At 38.8% G+C, this 21,353-nt stretch overlaps 1 protein-coding gene across 5 annotated transcripts in view; it reads left to right on the forward strand.

The window, feature by feature from the left end:
* Positions 1 to 273: 273 nt before the first annotated feature.
* The window catches only part of ADGRE5 (adhesion G protein-coupled receptor E5), an 87,630-nt gene continuing 66,550 nt past the window's right edge, over positions 274 to 21,353 (forward strand). For 4 of the 5 annotated variants that reach the window (XM_070739619.1, XM_070739620.1, XM_070739622.1 and 1 more), the window contains exon 1: positions 418 to 537. In XM_070739619.1, coding sequence (XP_070595720.1) covers positions 501 to 537 — 37 coding nt within the window. In that variant the 5' untranslated portion in view covers positions 418 to 500. Of the gene's footprint in view, positions 538 to 21,353 lie in introns of all 5 variants that reach the window. The other variant, XM_070739621.1, reaches the window with a different exon arrangement.

Here is a 21,353-nt window from a genome sequence, read left to right on the forward strand (position 1 = left end):
GGGCAAAGTTGGCTCTTCTATGACTTGTGGACTTCAACTCCCAGAATTCCTGAGCAAATCCTGCTAGCTCAGGAATTCTGGGTGTTGAAGTCCACATGTCATAGAAGAGCCAACTTTGCCCTCGCCCTAAGTCCCTTCAAACCTCCGTCGAAGTTTTTAATTAGTGGGGGGGGGGGCTAACACAGCGGCCCTCCTCCCTTGGCGATACGAAAACCGGAATCTCGAGCATGAGACTACTCGTTTAAAAGGAGAAGTCGGAGTCCTGGGACCTCCGCTGAGGAAAACCACACCACACCACACCTCAAGATACGTCAGCCTTCGACGGGGCGAGGAGAAAGGAGCTGGGCCGAGGCCAGAAAACGCCCCCACTGTCGGTCGCCGGCCCTCCTTTCTTTGGGCGGTTCTGACTCTCCCACACGCCCACCCTCATGAACTTCTGGCTGGGGCGCCACCGGCCTTTGGAGCTCTGAGCACCTGAGTTCTTCGCCCTTCTCAGCAGCATGGACAAGCTCACCCCCTCTCAGCTTCTGGCTATGGGTAAGTAAGCGCCTCCTCTGTGCTGCTACTAATCCGCGCTTCTTTCCCCTTCAGCTGGGCTCCACGCGGCTCGGGTGCTTGTAAATTTAATTTTATTGGAGCTTCCCCGAAAAGCCCCTCTTGGCGTTTCCCACCAGAAGTTGGCGGGGAGGTACAAAGTCTCTAGAGTGAAGCGGAGGTTCCAGGGTGCCTTCGGGATGGGTCCAAATCAGACTTTATTACCCACCCACCCCGCCGCCGCCGCCCCAATGCTAACCACTGTGTTGAAACGGCCGGTGGCAAACTCGTTCTTCGTTAGTTACAAAAACCAGGTGCTCCCCGCCCGATCGCGCTAGATCGAGATTTTGTGAAATGGATTTAAAACTTTTCCTTCGCTCACTCTCGCTCTTTCTCTTCTTTCTTTCCCTTCTTTCTTTATCTTCCTTCCTTCCGTCTTTCTTTCTTTCTTTCTTTCTTTCTTTCTTTCTTTCTTTCTTTCTTTCTTTCCATCCATGCAGGACATATTCAAGAAGACATAGCCTGTTCTATTCCAGGCCATTTAACCCTTTGTCTACGGGTCCTTTGTTTTCTCAACAAACTCGCCACACCCCTAAGTTAGGGAGAAAACAGCGGCGTGAATGGAAATCGCTTTTTCCTACCTCTTTATCCCGTTTTTTCCTACCTCTATATACCAGGAGAAAAAGTAAGGAAGCTGTGGGAATAACTAGGGATCCACCAGGCAATATTTATTCCTCACTCTGGAGCATTCTCTTCTAGTGACTCTTCTGGTGACTAACGCTGGTGTGCATCGTAGTTCTCCCCACTTCTACCCTCCTACCAACCTTATAAAGTGGATTATTGTAGGCAGAGAGAGGGTAACTTGGTCGAAATCATTCCTGAAATGTTAGGTCTGAATGCTCAAAGGGACCTGATTCCCAAATCTTGTCTGGTCTTTAATTAACTAGTATTATTATTCAGAGTCACAAAACCCCAGGTTTTCAGTTCTTCTTCAAGCAAGGTGATAAATGCCACCACCAAAAGAGAAGAAAAACAGAATACTTAGCTGTGCGTTTTGAGAAGGGCAAATGGTTAATTACTTCCTTAAGCGTATCAAGCACTACTTGCACTTTGGGAAAGAAGGAGAGACAAATTCTGTAAGCAACCACAAACTATAGCACCCACTCATTCTGGAAAGTGTGCCCATATGTGTGCAATATATCTGAAACAGAAGAATCTGGGACCACAACTCTCACTCTGAAGTAGTAGAGAAAAAGGGAAGGAAATCTGTGAGAAATAAAATCACACATTAAACTGAGGATTTACTACCTCAAAAGAAAGAGAATCATATATAAATGTAGCAAATGTGGACAGAATATTTCATTTTTAGCATGTATCTATATATCTCTACTGTCCTTGGAAATAGGAGTGGAAGACACTGCATGTCCAAGAATTGTCCAGGTTTTGAGAAGATGTGAGAAAAAGGAAACGAAAAGGAGAATGGAACAATTTTTAAAAGGGAGGAGAAACTCATATTTATTTATTTAGTTAGTTAGTTAGTTAGTTAGTTAGTTAGTTAGTTAGTTAGTTAGTTAGTTAGTCCAATACATAATACACATTGAAGAGAATAGATATGTAGTAATATAAATAAAGAAAAGAATAGAAGAAAAGATATAAAAGTATAGGTGAACATATTTGAAAGGAAGAAAAGATAAATGAGATAAGGAGAGACAATTGGACAGGGGACAGAACGCCCTTTACTGACCTCTAAGGAACCTGGAGAGGTCAATCGTGGATAGTCTAAGGGAAAAATGTTGGGGGTTAGGGGTTGACACTACTGAATCAGGTAATGAGTTCCACGCTTCGACAACTCGGTTGCGGAAGTCATATTTTTTACAGTCAAGTTTGGAGCGGTTAACATTAAGTTTGAATCTGCTGTGTGCTCTTGTGTTGTTGCGATTGAAGCTGTATAGTCTTTAGGAGGGTTGCAGATGTTCATTTCCTCATCAAAAGTTGGTGGGGGTGTTGGAAAGAATTGGTTCATGGATCAAGAAATAATACTACAGTGCATCTCTGACCTGTCTACCACAGTAGCTTAGTTGTGACAAAAACTGGCTTAGCTTCTGAAGAGAGAATGGAAAGAAAGTTGAGAAACAGTTACGACAGAATAGGGTGGGAAAGGAGGCTGTTTAGTGGAGCAGCAAATGTGATACTTCCTTTTGAAATAGGACAGGAGGAATGCTTTTTAAACCATTTCATGAACAAATTTAGTAAATTAAAACAATAAAACCAAGTTTTCCCTTCAGGGTGAAGACAGCTTTTCCTTCTCCCAGGCTGAGGGAAGCAGGGACAATAAGGAGATTTTTTTCAGCTTGCAATTTGGCAAGATTCAGTGAAAAGCTCTTTCATGATTATTTATGTTATTTATATCCTGCCTTTTCTTACAGAAGCTCAAGGCAACATAAAAACCACAAAAACAGTGTTTATCCAAAACGTTGAACTGCAGCCAACCATACTTCAGTCTAACATATTGTGTGAACTTCAGTATGTGATGTGAACACAGAGAAATTGTGTCAATAGAGAAAGGCACAATTTATTTAACCGATTTATTTAACCGTGGATATGCATGTCGTGTGTACGTAGCCTGTGAAAGAGGGGGCTCTTGAGGTCATGCCAAAGACGACTTCCAGGGGGGGGGGAATGGAAAGTGAGCATCTCTTCATTCTTTCTCAAATCTATCGCATGAGGTTACAATCCTGGACAGACTTGATAGTGGGATTTATTTTGTAGGGGCTTTATATAGAAATACATTATTATTCCTGGCATGAGCTCAAGACTTACTTGTGTTTGTGTTATTCTTACAAAATATTCTCCCACCCTCTTCCAATCTGCTTGGAGGTGCTGCTTTGTGCATTCTCTTTAGAGCTGCAAAAACATCACCAGGACTTCTGGAGCTTGTTCACAGACATTTGGCCAGCTGGCTTCTCAGTCTGTTGTCTTGATGTCACAGGGTCAAGCCATGGCTTTATCAGAAAGCTTTTTCCGAAGAGTTGATGGCCCTTTTGTGTTTTAACCTAGAATTTTACCGTGGCTGTGACAGTGCTAACTTTAGCTCCCTCTTTTTTAACATTTATATTTTTGGACCGGTTGGCGGGACCGCGGGGGAGGGCCTTTTTTGTGGCTGCCCCTGCTCCTTGGCACCAGATGTCAGCCCCGCCCCCACCCTGCTGGCCTTTCGTAAGGCCACAAAGACCTGGCTGTGCCGGCAGGCTTGGGGGCCATAAATTTTACACTCTAAATGGCCAATTATGAATGGTGTACATGTGTATGATAATGACTGTTTTTTAATCTTATGGGGTTTCGTTTTATAATGTTTTAGTTTAGAAATGTTCGACTTCTTTTATCTTTGTATCTGTTTTATTGTATTTTTTTATTACTGTTGTAAGCCGCCCTGAGTCCTTCAGATTGGGCAGCATAAAAGTTAAATAAGTAAGTAAGTAAGTAAGTAAATAAGTAAGTAAATAAATAAATAATATTGTCTTTACTGTGCCTTTAAATCATACAGGCTTTTGTGGGCGAAAGCTCAGATAGTTCTCGACTTGTAACCATTTGTTTAATGACCATTCAAATAGGACTAAAGAAAGTAGAGTGGCATTACTGTCTTTCATACTTATTAAGACTGTTGCAGCATCGCGATGGTCATGTTATCAAAATTCAAATGCTTGGCAACTGATCATTATGACGGTTGCAGTGTCCGGAGTCATTTGATCACCTTTTGTGAACTCCTGACAAGTAAAGTCAAAGGGAATCCCCTTCCACTTAACAGCTGTTACTGATTTAACAAGTGCAGTGATTCACTTAACAACTATGGCCAACAAAGGTCGTAAAAAGAGACAAAACTCAATTAACGGCTATTTTGTTTAGCAACAGAAATGTTGGGCTCAATTGTGGTGGTAAGTTGAGGACTACCTGTATAGAACTTGATCATTTATAAATAACATATATTTTAGGGTACTGTATTTGATTGAATTTATTTAGCTACATTTAAGCGGATGGGGAGCCAGTTTGGTGTAGTGGTTAAGACACCAGGCTAAAAACTGCAGACTAGTTTCTTAGGCACAAAGCCAGCTAGATGAACTTGTGCCAGCCATGCTGTCCCAGCTTTAGAAAATATGCAATGGCAAACTCCTGAAATTTTAGCAAGAAAACTGGGGATTTGTTGAGGAAATTGTCAGGAGTGAACACAGGGATGGATGGAAGGAGAGAGGGAAGGAGGGAGGGAGGGAGGGAGGAAGGAAGGAAGGAAAAGACATAAAATCTACTAGCATAGAAAGAATTTTTATGTGAGTTTGTGTATAGCGTTAACGACTAGTCGATAAAAGGTTCCAAGGAGAATTCAGAATGAATTCCGAGTGCTCAACAGGACCCAGATTGCCCATTGGAAGAAATCTCTTCCTAAACAATCCTGAGAAAAGACATGTTTAGTTTAACCTGTCTGCACAGATGCTGTCTGTGTACAGTAAGGATCACATTTTGTTCAGATTTTTGCTTAGTCGTAATAAACAATAGCAGTAATAAAAAGAGTAAAGTTTCCATAGCACTTCATTTTTAACTTTTTATCAGTTAAAAGTTTTTAACTGATGACTGTTTTACACATCACCACCATATAAAGTAGGATTTGTCCAAACAGTATCATTTGCGCCAAACTCTAAGTTAAGATTTGGATTCAAATACCATGTATAATCCACATATAACCTGAAAAAGGTGATGGAACTAAATTTGATTTAATTCAAGACAATTTAAATTGATTTAAATCAAGACTAAAATACTCTTTGCCAGGTTAAGATGTACAATTCAGATAAAACTTTTCAAATGACTTTGGGAGCCATATATGTGGGTTTATGGTGAAAGGACTTCAAAGGCTACAAATAATATACTATTCAGGTACATTACGACACGCCGGGACCCTGGCAAGGACAGTGAAATAAAGGCCTTATCTATAGTCCACACTAATCCTTTACTTTTTTCTCATTGGCTCCATCATAGTTTTCTGCTTACTACTCCTGTTTGAGAAGTTTTGTATTCTTGGAAACAGTTGAAGGGGCTACGAAATAAGGCAAAAAGATTATATTTTTAACTATAAGACATTTTAATATTTGTCATGTTGACAACTTCCTGGAATTATACATTTTGTGACCTTGGTTCCACTTCTTAAGTGACTTTTAGAGGGAAGTACAGATGACATCAGTGGGATTTAGCAATGTACTGTTTCTCAGTTGCAAAACACATAGATGGCAAATTCTAGATCTTAAGTGTTTATAGAGACTGAATGTCTAGGCCTGTTGCTTAGTTGAAGCTCTTTTGCTCTGGATAGGGTAAATATCCATCCATCTGCTTCTTGCTAGAAAAAAAAATCACAAAAGGAGATTAAATCCAATTGGTGTTAAAATGATTTATTTACCATTCCCTTAAAATATCTATGGGTTATTTGTTTGAAAAGAAGTTAAAACTGTTTTCCTGTGCAGCTTTTCCCAATAAGCACATGAGACCAATACATTGTACAGGCAGTGAAGGGCTGCCCATTGCCGGCGCCACTGGTGCATTCCTGGAGGCGGGCGCGTGTGCGGCACATACATCGGTGAGGGATTCAGCTTTCTCTGCATGCGCATAAGCTGAATCTCGCACAAGGATGCTCACGTGCGTGAGATTTTGCCGATTTTAATATGTGCAGAAGCAAAAAAATTCCAAAAATCAATGAAATCTCACACAAACAAGTGTCCTCGCGTGAGATTTGCCTTCATGCACAAAAGGCAAATCTCAGGCCAACGCACATGCCTGCCCACCGGTCAGCTGGCTCCATTTTTTCAACCAGGACTGTGCACCTGACTGTACCGGCTGCAGCCCAATACTGTGTACAGGTAGTCCTCAACTTACAACAGTTCGTTTAATGATCATTCAAAGTTACAATGGCACTGAAAAGGTTATTTATGACCATTTTTCACACTTATGACCATTGCAACATCCCCATGGTCACCTGACTTACATTCTGATGTTTGAAAAGTGGCTCATCTTTATGATGTTTACAGTATCCTGGTGTCATATGATCATTTTTTGTTACCTTCTGAAAAGTGAAGTCAATGGGGAAGCCAGACTCACTTAACAACGGTCTTACTAATTTAACAATTGCAGTGATTCACTTAACAAATGTAGCAAGAAAACTCGTAAAATGAGGCAAAACTCACTTAACAAATTTCTCACTTAGTAACTTAAATTCTGGGTTCAATTACGGTCATAAATTGAGGACTATCTGTATATAATGTATTAAGTGTTCTACAGTATATGTATATGTGAGATCTGAAAAGATGATTTCCTACAACTGATTCCCATATGTCAAACTTTCCTTAACTTGTAATGATGGGATAGCTAAGTTAGACAAACACAGCTTGATTTAATAAACTGAGAGGTGAATAAAACTTTTCTCCATGCATATAGATTTCTTGCATCACTTTCTAATACAGAGAAATGAAAAAGTTATCCTCAGTTAATCAAAGTTTCCCCATATCCTCAGAACAGTAAAATAATGCTTATTATTTCTTGGGGAAAAACTAAGTTTTGCAATTGGCTTAACATTTTGATTTGATATTTTTAAAAAAAAAAAAAAAGATTAGATATTGCTTTTTAGCTTAATTACAATTCCTGCAAAAGGACCAGTTATATGGGAGATGAGTTTTTAACACATTTTTTCAATGAGATATAATAATCCAATTTAATCCTTGTGCTCACTGATCTGATAAGAATTGCCTTATGAAAATAATGGACTGGTGAAATGGCGAAATCCCATTGGTATTGACTGTAAAGGCTCTCCATTCCCACCCCGGGAAATAAGTAAATGACATTATCCCGCCAAGATCTCCTTTTCCTGTCTAAGGAAAACGACATTTATTTTAAAAACCAATATTTACTTCATAACCTTTTCTTTCAAACAAGAAAATTTAGAAATTGCAATTTTTAAAAAATGTGGATAGTGTGTGTGAGTTTAAGGATGGTGCTGTCAAAATAGAATTTAGAAGATTCAAATATACAAAGCCCAGGCCAGAGAAGAGTACAGAAGTAAGAGCAATTGATGTTTATGTATGTTTGCTTAGTCGGTACTGAGGAAGAGAGGAAGATTGATTAGAAACCTATTCTGATTTCGCTCCAGGACTCTCTGTGGAATTGTCTATCAAATTTCTCCCCCAAAGCCAAATGATTTTCTTTTGTTGTCATAGTTACCTAGGCTTATATTTGCTAAATGACCAGATTTGCACAGGCCTCTGGTTGAGCCAGTTCACTTCTGACGGATATTGTAGTTTGTTTCCATGTCAATTTCTTCCTTGCTCTGATGACAGCCACAGCAGAGGTTCATCTGCTTCATCCCCTCTGATGTCTAACCTTGTAAACTCTGATGAAACTTTATCAGCTTTGCTAGCTATGGCTTCCCTCATGCCATTGGATATAGAGTTCAGTGCGCTTTCCCTCAGGACTTGTTTTTTCCAGCTTCTGCATGACTTACTTATAGTTGTATCCCTAGTTGAATACATAAGTGAACTTTTGTTAAATATATTCCTCAAGCTAATATATATTTGTTTGTTTGTTTGTTTGTTTGTTTGTTTGTTCGTTCGTTCGTTCGTTCGTTCGTTCATACATTCATACATTCATTCATTCATTCATTCATTCATTCATTTATTTATTTATTTATTTATTAGATTTGTATGCCAACCCTCTCCGTAGACTCGGGGCGGCTAACAACAACAATAAAACAGCATATGACAAATCTAATATTTAAAATAACTAAAAACCCTTATTAAAAACCAAACATACACACAAGCATACCATGCATAAATTGTATAAGCCTGGGGGAGAAAGGAATATTTCAATTCCCCCATGCCTGACGACAGAGGTGGGTTTTAAGGAGCTTACGAAAGACGAGGAGGGTGGGGGCAATTCTGATCTCTGGGGGGAGTTAGTTCCAGAGGGTCGGGGCCGCCACAGAGAAGGCTCTTCCCCTGAGTCCCGCCAAACAACATTGTTTAGTTGACGGGACCCAGAGAAGGCCAACTCTGTGGGACTTAATCAGCTGCTACGATTCGTGCGGCAGAAGGCAGTCCCGGATATATTCTGGTCCGATGTCATGAAGGGCTTTATAGGTCATAACTTTGAATTGTGACCGGAAACTGATCGGCAACCAATGCAGACTGTGGAGTGTTGGTGTAACATGGGCATACTTAGGGAAGTCCATGATTGCTCTCGCAGCTGCATTCTGCATGACCTGAAGTTTCCGAAAACTTTTCAAATATATTCTACCTTAGTCCAGTCTCTCTCATATGGTTGACATATATATCTCAGTTTGTATCAAAACCTAGGCAGCTCTGATTTTCACAAAATGTGAAAAAAATCAACAGTATGCATCTTAATTCTATACTGTAATAGCAACCAACTAAAATTTTCACATTGGTGTCTTCCTTCAGTTTGAAAGATTGCACTATACAGTACTGTTTTCCTTCGATTGTTTTTCCTTTGTTTCTGAATTGGTGTTAAAGTGTTAGATCAAAGAGATACTATGCGAATTAAAAAACGAGGTTAAGAATACTTCAGAATCAGTATTACCCAATTAGGAACTGATTCCTATACAGTGTAGTTTAGGGTCTCAGATGACACTATTGAGCGTGAGCAAAAAAGACATAATGCAGTCCTGTTTGAACTGGAATAAAACACAGCACGAGAGACTTCAGCCTCAATCTACACCATTGCAAGAATCACCTTTATAATGGGACACCTAACTACAACTTTTAAAAGGCCAATTATGAATTCATAGACGCTGACCTCGCAACTCTTGACTGGCAAACTCTACTCTCTAGCTGTAACACTGCCGATGACCTCTATAAATCTTCTTGCACAAAGTCAAAAGAACTGTCAGACTACCATTGATAACCACCTTTTTATAAACAAGAAATACAAACTACTCATATCAATAAGGAAGCTACAGTTCAAAAAATAATCCCGCTGGTGAAAAAAAGCAGACTATATAACTTCAAAAAACCGCTACAAAATATATGCCGGCAAATAAAGACGGAATGGTCCAATGAGGAAAGCCTTCTTCACTGTACCTTCTACAACTTCGTAAATAACAAACTAAATGACTCAAGACCCATCCCACCACTAAAAGGACCCAACAACAAGAATTATATGATGAAACAGTCAAATCTAATTCTTTGGCTTAGTCTTTGTAAACAGCAACGGCTCATACATAAAATTCCCTCAAATACTCACAACAATTTAACACAAATAGACTTCACTGAAGCCAATGTTGAAAAAGCAATACACGGCCTAAAACCTTCCCTGTCAATTGGATCTGATGGACTATGTGCATACTTCCAAAAAAGCTATCCACAGCCGTAGCTGAACCACTAAGCATAATCTTTGAAAAATCCTACAGTATCGTTCCCTACCAAACCTATGGTCACTAGCCACAATCATCCCTATCTTCAAAAAGGGAGAACCCAGTCTAGTAGAAAACCACAGACCAATCTCTCTATGCTGCGTCACATGTAAAGTCATGGAATCAATCATAAACCAATCTATTACCCTCTATCTAGAAACTAACAACCTACTTTCAAACAAGTAATTTTGCTTCAGGAAAAAAATATCCTACAATCTACAACTACTACACTGCAAAAACATATGGATCTCAAAACTTGGCCAGGGCAAAACAATAGATGCAATTTATATAGACTTCTGTAAGGCCTTTGACTCAGTGGTTCATGATTCTGAAACTGAAATCCTACAGCATCTCTACGTGACTGGATAACTGTGCTCGTGTCAAACAGATAACAAGTGGCCAAAATAGGGAGCACCTATCTAATCCCATTCCTGTTAACTGGCGTACCCCAAGGCAGCATACTAGGACCAACACTCTATATCTACGTGCTTGACAAATAAACAAACAAGCAAATAAATAAATAAATATGAAAATGACCTATAAATAGAAAGAAAAAGAGTGGGAAACTATTTTCATATTATGTCAGGATGCTGCCACTTGATTTGAATGAACTCTTTTATAAAATATTCATGTACTACAATACAAACCAGATGATATCCAAGTTGGTTTGAGTCAAATCAGGCTGATTTCTGGATCACCAAATTAGGGAGAGAACGGCACCTTGTCTTTGATATGTGTCTGCAACCACAGTTGTTCTTTAGTTGCATATGTGGCAGATATAAAACATGAAGAATCTAGACTAATTCCTGCTTCTATTTATAACACCAGGGAACTCCCACTCAAGGCTGGCATTGGGGAGCCCTCCAGAAGGCTATATACAGTGAAAAAATGATGACTTATTGCTACACCTGCTCGTATGGAATGTGTAGATCCTGGAATAGCAGCTTCTAAACAACATCCATGTAGCCAAGAATGGAAGAAGAGTTTGATCTTGACTTCACGGAACAGAGTCTTGGCCTTTTAGTCATTCAGAGAGGAGAGACAAAAATTGCTGGGTATTTCCAGGGCATCATAGTAAAAAAAAGTTGTTTTGTTCTGATTGCATTACCCTCTCTTAATGAGCTTTCCCATCTGAGTTCAGGTGTCAATGTATTCATAGTTTTACTTCAAATAATTTTCTGGTCATTCATAATAGAATGGCTACAAGAAGCCAGAGAACAGGATATTATGGATTTTTTTTATCAATTCAGAATATTGATACTGAACTTAAATAGCTATGAAGTGCCTGCGGGACCAGCTTCTGCCGCATGAATCCCAGCGACGGATCAGGTCCCACAGAGTCGGCCTCCTCCAAGTCCCGTCAACTAGACAATGTCGCTTGGCGGGACCTAGGGGAAGAGCCTTCTCTGTGTGGGCCCCAGCCCTCTGGAATCAGCTCCCCCCAGAGATTCGTACTGCCCCCACCCTCCTCACCTTCCATAAAAGCTTAAAGACCTATCTCTGCCACCAGGCTTGGGGCCATTAGACCTTGCCCCCTGGCTGACAAATGTAGTATGTTTTGTGGTGGCAATGAATGATTTTAAATGTTACTAGGGTTTTAAAGCTTTCTTTTTCTAGTGAAATTAATTGGGTATTTCGAATTTGTATATTGTATATTGTTGTGTTGTGAGCCGCCCTGAGTCCTCGGAGAGGGGCGGCACACAAATTCAATAAAAAAAATAAAATAAAATAAAATAATAAAGTAAAATAAAATAAAATAAAATAATAAAGTAAAATAAAATAAATAAAATAAAATAAAATAAATAAAATATAAAATATAAAATAAATAAAATAAAATAAAATAATAAAATAAAATAATAAAATAAAGTATGTACAGTATGTATGTATGTATGTATGTATGTGTGTATGTCTAGGGCCATGATGGTGAACCTATGGCATGTGTGCCACAGGTAGCACACAGAGTCATATGGGGGGGCACACGAGACTTTTCTGTGTTTCAGCTCCAGTGGCATGTATGCGCTGGCCATCTGATTTTTGGCCTTGTGAAAAGCTGTTTCATCTTCTGGACGGTTCAGGAAAGCTTCCCTGAAGCCCCAGAGGCAAACAAAAATCCCCCAACAGACAAAGTTTGGAAAAATGCACTTCTGGATTGCCTGTTTGGGCATTTTTTTTCACCTACCAGCAGTTGTGGGTTCATAACGGTGTGATCTGGAGACAGTGATTTTTTGTGATTTTTTTTCTCAGTGTCTCCATGTGGAAGGAGCCCTCAGCTGTGCTTCAGATGAATAATAAAGGCCAATATTAAGACAAGTGCGGGCATGTGGGAGGTCTTCTTCTGACACGGAGATGTTGAGGAAAAAATTACCAAAAATCAGTGGGTTCATACTGGTGCGGCTCTCTGGACCACAGCGCTATGAATCCACCACTGCCTACCAGGCTTCAGAAAGGCCTGTACGCATGCACATGGGGATGCGCATGTGTGAGGGGGGAGGGAAGGGGTGTGGGCATGTCCACGCATGCTAGCACACACACACATGCACACACACACCCTTTTTGACATGCGAACCAAAAAAGGTTCGCATCAATGGTCTAGGGCAGGGGTAGGCAAAGTTGACTCTTCTATGACATGTAGACTTCAACTCCCAGAATTCCTGAGCTAGCATCACTGACTCAGGAATTCTGGGAGTTGAAGTCCACATGTCATAGAAGAGCCGATTTTGCCTACCCCTGGTGTAGGGGGACAAGTTATCTTAGATGCTGATGTAGATAGTTATTTTTTGTATATTAACTCTCCTGGAAGAACTATTCCACGCAAGAGAGGGGAAAGGAGGTTAGCAGTGATAGATCCTTAGCTCATGTGAACTGGAGTGAATATTTATTTGAAAGAACATTATAATCCAATTTTGATCCTCACATATTTTTCATATAATCTATGCGATGCTTCGTTGTGCCTTACTCAGATTTAGCCTTCCATTGTATGATTATAAAGCCGTTTAATGGGAATCTTTAGAAATTCTGTGTTGTGGTTCAGGGGTCATATGGTGCTTAGTTTTCCCTGGTGACAATATTTGTTTATGTTTTCTTGAGATGGAGAAAGACCTTGGTTATTTCTTCACATTTTGTTCAGGAAACGAATGGCTTAGTTTCACATGGTAGTTCTGCAACTACCACAACTTCCTTTACTGTTCCTTCTATCTGTTGTTCTATCTTAGATAGAAAGGGAAATTTCAAAATGGAATGAAAAATCTGTACTTTCCTACAATCAAGCAATGAGACAGATGTCTCCTCCAAGAAATCATTTATCATCCCTGCTATCTGTTTTGAAATGAGTAGCCCCTTTTATATCAGTGGGGTTCACCCAGAATCCTTGAACTACAAATGATAAACAATGTCGGTTGGCGGGCCCCAGGGGAAGAGCCTTCTCTGTGGCGGCCCCGACTCTCTGGAACCAACTCCCCCCAGAGATTAGAACTGCCCCTACTCTCCCTGCCTTCCGTAAACTCCTTAAAACCCACCTTTGCCGTCAGGCATGGGGGAACTGAAACACCTCCCCCGGGCATGTACAATTTATGCATGGTATGTTTGTGTGTGTGCTTGTTAGTAAATGGGGTTCTTTTTAAACTTTTTAAAATATTTTAAATTTATTTGGATTTGTTACAATTTGTTATATTTTGCTGTGAGCCGCCCCGAGTCCGCGGAAAGGGGCGGCATACAAATCTAAATAATAAATAAAATAAATAAATAAATAAATAAATAGTTTGTAAAACATGCTAAGTCAAAACTCATCAATTCACATTAAGGTTTAATGTGATGTATGAAGCCAGTCCTAGAAAAAAAATGTTGGCATGGAGTAATTTTATCAGTAATGAATAAAAATTTCATCTGCTGCAGTTCAGCCTGCTATTAAAATTAAAACAGATTCCCCCCTTTGTTTGTTTTATATCTGCTGGTAAGGATGTAATGAATCCTTTTTAAAGGAATAATTTAGTAGGCAATTATTAGTAAAGAAAACTTTCCCTGGGAAAATCCATGCCATTTCATTCAGTTGTGTGGGTTCTCCTGTGAGAAGCCCATTCCATCCCTGTTATTTTGGTCTCATGACACTAGCAAATATTGATTTCCCCGATTATTGAACTTCCCTAAGAGTTCGGCCTTAGCATCAGCTAAGGGAGAGAATCGCCTCTGGCAATATTGTATGTTTCAAAGAAGCCATAAATGGTTATTTATTTCATACAGTATTGAATTTCAGTTACAGAAAGAACGACTGGTATTTTCTGTAACTTGGCCAACCACGGGTGCTACGTAATGATTGACTTCAAATACCAAAATAATGTCCCACAGAATAGCAGACTTGAGGTCATAATACTGTACTGAATTTTACTTTCCTGATTTGGCTTACTTGGATTTAATTGTGTCACACAAGTGTTGAAGGCACCAAAGCTTTGTAAAAACTCTCAGCCACTCTAAACTAAGCATAATGATTGTTTCTTCATTGCTTATTTGACTCCTATGACAATCATTAAGTGTTGTACCACATGATTCTTGACAAATGTATCTTTTTCTTTTATGTACGCTGAGAGCATATGCACCAAGACAAATTCCTTGTGTGTCTAATCACACTTGGCCAATAAAATTCTATTCTATTCTATTCTAATTGGTAAGGTTTACAGTAATAAAATAGTATCATGTTTCCATAAAGACGAATGGAGACAAATCAAAAATAGCTTAAGACTGATTAGTGTGGCTAGACTGCTATGTTTTCTAGTAGACTTGATTTGGTATAATTATTGTATATTTGTCTCACTCTATGTACCCCGTCCTAAGAGTACCTACTTGTTATCTCATTGAACTATACTGCTGATTGCAATGTGTTACATCAGTATCAATATGTAGTATATGTTATAATTGTGTATCAATAATTCCCACTATACATAGTCATGGGCTTTCTGCTTGTCCTGATTAGTATATACCAGTAGTATTACTTAGTGTCTTGCTGTACTCTGTGTAGATTGCTCAACTTAGTTAACTGTCACATTGGATTTTCTACTACTTTTTACCATTTGGTGATTGTGCTAAGAGATGCTTAGCCTGCCCCACATACATAACTATATTCAGTATTGGATTCAGACACTATGCTAAGTCATGATGCATCTTATTTTGGGGGGATTAAAGTGTCTTGTGAATTTAACCAATATGTTTGGTATGCTATGTTCTACAAAGTTCAGTTTGCAATTGTTTGTTTGTTTGTTCAATTTTTATGTCGCCCTTCTCCTTAGACTCAGGGCGGCTTACAACATGTTAGCAATAGCACTTTTTAACAGAGCCAGTATATCGCTCCCACTATCCGGGTCCTCATTTTACCCACCTCAGAAGGATGGAAGGCTGAGTCAACCTTGAGCCAGTGATGAGATTTGAACCGCTGACCTACAGATCTACAGTCAGCTTCAGTGGCCTGCAGTACATCACTCTACCTGCTGCGCCACCCCGTATTAAGTATTAAGTATTAATTTTTAACTATGTCTTAATTAGCAAGGTGTACATGCATATAACCTCAGTTTTCAGAATTTCCCAGATGGAAAGTTAGCTTGCATATGTGGTATAGACATACCTAGAAGATGCAGAGAATGTATGGAAATCGATAGGATTGTTTTGGTCTAAAATTTGAACTCTACATTAACTCCAAAAGTGACATGTCTTTCTAACCGACTGAACCCCTATGCAGAATTGTCATTTTTTCACACTTCATGCTTAAATCTTCCTACCTTCTCAGTACACAGAACGTTTAATGCTCTCAGTGATGTTACTGGTAAATGCTATCATTTAGGTCAAATCTATAACCTTTCACTATGGCAGAGAGACCTTTCTCCCACTTTGTCCTGCCTGCATCATCTGTACCTAGCCAATACCAGGAATAGTCTCCAAGAAAATTAAGAAGAAACTAAGGGAAAAAATACATGTGTTTTCAAAATCCTTAAACCTCAATAGATCCATAAACCTCAATCCATAAAGTAAACCTTATACTTTTATTTTAAGTACCAAATTGCCTAGATGTCACAAGTGGCCCAAACTAGCAAATGAAAGACATATATAATAGGAAGGAATCTGGAGAGGAGCAGATGAGGAAAGGAAAAATCAGAATCAGTTTATGTTCCCTGCTAATCTTGGCTTAACTGTCAAGGTTTCCCGCTAACTGCACTGTTATGAGAGCAGCCTGTTTATTTTTGCCCTGACAGAAACCAACTAATTAACCCCAAACCAATTGGTACATAGTGTCTGAACAATTATATGAACCCTGGTGGTGCCGTGGTTAGGATGCACTATTGCAAGCTAACTCTGCTCACTGCCAGAAGTTTGATCCAAACCAGCTCAGCATTGACTCAGTCTCCCATCTTTCCCAGGTCAGTAAAATGAGGATCCAAATAGCTGGGGGCAATATGCTGACAATTGTAAACCACTCAGAGAATGCTGTAAAGCACTGTGGAGTGGTATATAATATAAGAGCTATTGCTATTTCAAATATCTGTTCCGAACATTTCCTTCTAATGGACCGTGGTGACCATGAAAGATGGAGTCACTCGTACTTCCTCTTCCTTCATCTGTTCCGAACATTTCCTTCTAATGGACCGTGGTGACTATGAAAGATGGAGTCACTCGTACTTCCTCTTCCTTCATCTGTTCCGAACATTTCCTTCTAATGGACCATGGTGACCATGAAAGATGGAGTCACTCGTACTTCCTCTTCCTTCATCTCTTGTTCTCATCATTGCTTACTATATAGAAGTATTTTTTTTCTTCATCTTTTCTGCGGAAGGTGTGTAGCAATCCAAATAAGAGAGGTTATCCCTTCCCTCTTATGGATGGAACATCAGATGAACTTACACTGTCAGTGTTGTCATAGAAAGAACTTGCCATGAAAGCATCCTATTTCTTTCTCATTTAAAATGGCCAAAATAAATAAACTGCAGGGATCTATCACCTAGGTTTACTTCTGTTTGAGAAATTTCAACGGGCAACAGGCACCAAAAGGTTAAGCAGTCTTACTTAAGCGCTTACTAAGAAAGGAACAAGTGAGGTGCCAGCAATATTTTTTTACTCAGCCTTATTGTGCATTTATTGATTAAACACCGCTTTATTGTCTACTAAGCCAAGAATTACTCTCAGCCATTTTCTTGTAAAAGCCATGGATAGCCAAAAACAACTTGGATTCCAAGGCAGCCAAAGCATTGGGATTGTTGCGCACTGTCTCAAAGTGCCAATTTAGTATTAGTAAGCTTGGGTGAAACCAGGGTGGGGGCACTGCGAATCTCCGGGGGGAGCTAATTCTAGAGGGCCAGGGCTGCCACAGAGAAGGCTCTTCCCCTAGGTCCCGCCAGCCGACATTGTTTGGTCGATGGGACCATAAGGAGACCAACTCTGTGGGACCTCATCAGTCGCTGGGATTTATGCAGCAGAAGGCGGTCTCGAAGATAGTCTGGTCCTATGCCATATAGCGTTTTATAGGTCATAACCAACACTTTGAATTATGTCCAGAAACCGATTTACTTGATATACTTGGTGAGGCTTGATATACAAATGTATTGTTGTTTGTAAACTCTTTCTATGGAATCTTTAGGGTTCAGGTTGTATACTGGTGACCCCAGTATGTTCATTCCATGTGTGAATGCTTTATTTTCAGGTGGAGAATCAAATATACTATGGTGTTTTGTTTGCTGAGTTAAGCAGGCAGATTGCCAAATGAAAAAGAGTGCAGTGTGTGAATATACATTAGCGAATCAAGCCAATAACCAGACTAATGTGTTTTTGTGTTATTATATTGTTAAAGGGATGATTGAAGTGAATTTATTGCTAATACTGGCTTTTTTTTTTGTTGGATTAGTTCTGAGACTGTTTGCAAATCAGGCTACAAAAATGCATTTAACTGTTGCTTTTATCATTTAGCATAAGATTTTTTAAATGTTTGTTTTTGAATTGGTCCCATGGCTGATTTTATATAATGCTCAGTAGTATATATGAAAAACAAAAGAGGATGGTGCAATATACCTTAAAAGTAGAATGCCGAATTTTACTGCACTGAAACTTTCAATTTTGTGTTTTTTCCAAAAGAATATGATAAAACTGAGTCTTATTGACATAATGCTTGAAAGCGATAAATGTATTTCAAGCTTGGAACTAATTTTTTTTCTGCTTCATGCAGATGAGTGGTGCTATTATCTATTTTATAAGATTCAGCAAATGTGATTCTTTTAGGAGACGGAGATGATTATACTGTTAGAAGTCAAGTCAGGAGCCATTAAACACCCAGAACAATGAAAGTAGGAATTCTAATAAGAAGATCTTTAGATATTGAAAAACAGTACTGACTAAGCTGCTGCAGGCAAGAAGAAAACAGTTTGACAACTAATAGAAATTTATTTGTTTATTTATTTATTATTTGGATTTTATATGCTCAAGGAAGTGGAGTGGTTAACAGAAACATGTACTTCTGAAGAAGATGAAACCAGAGGTCTTCAAACTTGGCAATTTTAAGACTTGTGGACTTCAACTCCCAGAATTCTCCAGCCAGTAGAGCTGGCTAGAGAATTCTGGGAGTTGAAGTCCACAAGTCTTAAATTGCCAAGTTTGGGGAGCCCTGATGTAAACCATGGTTTGGTTAAACCTTGTTTGGTTAAACCATGTGGTAAATGTGTCTTTATGGTTCCATGTATTATTTGGAGGAAACTCTCAGCTGTTGCAACTTTTGTGTAACCAGCCACCTACCTATTTAAGAACTCTACCCAAATCCCTGAATTTTTCAGAACAATGAGCGAGACAGAGAAAAGCAGAAAACTGTTTCGTACAGATGAAGTGTAGAGCATTGTGAACCAAATTTACCTTTCTTACATACACGTCTCTTGTGACAGATTAACATTTAAACAGGCATCAAGACTCTACATCTGCAGCATTATAATTTGGTTCCTGACTCTCCTTTTCCTTAGAAGTTTCTAAGAAAGTTGCCACTGCAACTTCCTCTGGTTAAACTTTCACAATAAGTCCCCTGAGATATTAGCCCCCAACCTTTTACCTACCAGTTCCCTGGTAAGAAGGCGTGCCATGGCCTGATGCCGGTTCACAGACCAGTCATTGGGGACCCCTGCCCCGAGGGATGCCATGAGGTTAGTGGTAAAATAGTTGAGATATTATTTCAGAGCCAAAAGACAAAGGCAAAAACCCAGGTTTCTACATGTCCAGAACTGGCCCAGTTTAATAAATTACAAAAGAACGGCACATGAGAGATAACATCTCTCTCTTCTTTAAAAAAATCTTTATTGAGTTTTTCAGTTAAAAACAACATATAAACAAGACATACAAAAAATACATAAAATACAAACAAAGTAAAAACTAACCACTTTTACAGCTATTTCATTTTCAAATATATTTACATTTTACAGTATTACTATTTTAATTTAAACAATCACTATTGTTTATCCAGTTCTATATTCAATGTATTGAATCTCCTACTATATATTCAACATCCATTTTAGTTATATACACCTCTAATTGTTTACAAAAGACATGAGATTAAGAACATTACTCTCTTCTATCTTCAACTATCTGCCTGCCTGCCTGCCTGCCTGCCTGCCTATCTATATCTATCTATCTATCTATCTATCTATCTATCTATCTATCTATCTATCTATCTATCTATCTATCTATCTCAACTATCTTTGAGACCGCCTTCTACCACATAACTCCCAGTGACTGATAAGGACCCACAGAGTTGGTCTTCTCTGGGTCCCGTCAACTAAACAGTGTCAGCTGGTGGGTCCGCGGGGGAGGGGACTTCTCAGTGGCTGCTCTGACTTTCTGGAATCTCCTGAGATCCAGACTACCCTCACCCTACTAGCCTTATGGCAGATGTGGGGCTCTTGATCTGATGGGGTACCATCAGGATCTGGCCATAAATGGTTTGCATGGTTTTAACTATTGGTTTTAAATTGTTTTGTTAGAGGTTTTAATAACACTGTGTGTTTTAATTTTTGGTTGTGAGCTGTCCAGACTCCCTAGGGAGTTGAGTGGCATACAAATTGAATGAATGAATGAAAGAAAGAATTTACAGTTTCTTTGTAGTTCAACTTTTATAACCAAATTGGAAGTTTTTTGTTGTGATTTAACCACTTATACCATTTATTCAAAGCATCAAAAAATTCTGTCTACTCCTTCTCATGAATTTCCATTGTTAGTTTGCACATCTCAGGGCATTCCAAGATTTTTCTAACAACCATTGAGGGTATGGGGATGATATCTTTTTTCCAACTCTGCATGTTAACAATCCTAGTGTTGGTGGCTATATAAAGTATTATGTAATGGTCCTCTTTTTAAAACTTTTCTCTAAAACTTCCCTAACAAGAACAGTTCCGGCTTCAAATCAGTCACCTGTTGTGTAATTTCTTCCAGACAATTTCTTATTTTATTCCAAAATACTTTGATTTTAGGGCACATCCACCAAAGATGGTAGTAGGTCCCTTGCTCCTTCTTGCACTTCCAACATTTCAACGATACTGTTGGGAACAACTTTGCCAATTGTGCCAGAGAGAGATACCAGCAATAGAACATTTAATATATTTTTTCCTTATATGATATCGCCAGAGTCAATTTGTAATACTGTATACCCAAATTACAAATTGACTCACAAATTTTATCCCATTCTGCTAAATGAATGGCATACCCAAAATTTTGTGCCCATGCTATCATTGTTCCCTTAACCACTTCTTCCTCTAATTTGTATTGCAATTAAAAGTTACATAATTTTGAAATCATTTTTTCTTCTGGACCAAATAATATTTTATCCAATCATTGATCTTTTTGAATCCAAATTATGTTGCGTCTTTCTACAATCACCGTGATTGTATTTGTAGGTAATGCTACCAATTCAATGCTATTGCTGCTGACTTAAGTTCTTGTTTTATTTTAAGATTGTCTTGGTCATCCAGGATTTGTTTATATGCTACTATTTTTTCCTCATTCAATAAATTTGGATAATTGCCTTTATTGTTGATAACCATTTTGGGATTTTTTGATGATAATGAGATCAACAAACCCTCAGGTATTAACCATCTAAACATAATTTTTTGTCCTATCAGTTGCGAGTACAGAAAGTTGTATGCTTTTCTTTTATCTCTTATTCTCTGAAGGATCTGTCTAAGAATGATAATTTCTTTTCCTTTGTGGGTAGGTGGATTATCCCTTGAGGTATTGTATATTTCATCTCTTATATGTTTGTGTCTGTGAGAATAATTGATATGTAACCCATAGACCTCATCCATTTCATCTAGTATTTTTTGTTTGGTCTTGTTCCTTATTCCAGATATTATTTCTGCCATTG

Source organism: Erythrolamprus reginae, chromosome 2 (assembly GCF_031021105.1).
Source record: "Erythrolamprus reginae isolate rEryReg1 chromosome 2, rEryReg1.hap1, whole genome shotgun sequence".
NCBI lineage: Eukaryota > Metazoa > Chordata > Lepidosauria > Squamata > Dipsadidae > Erythrolamprus > Erythrolamprus reginae.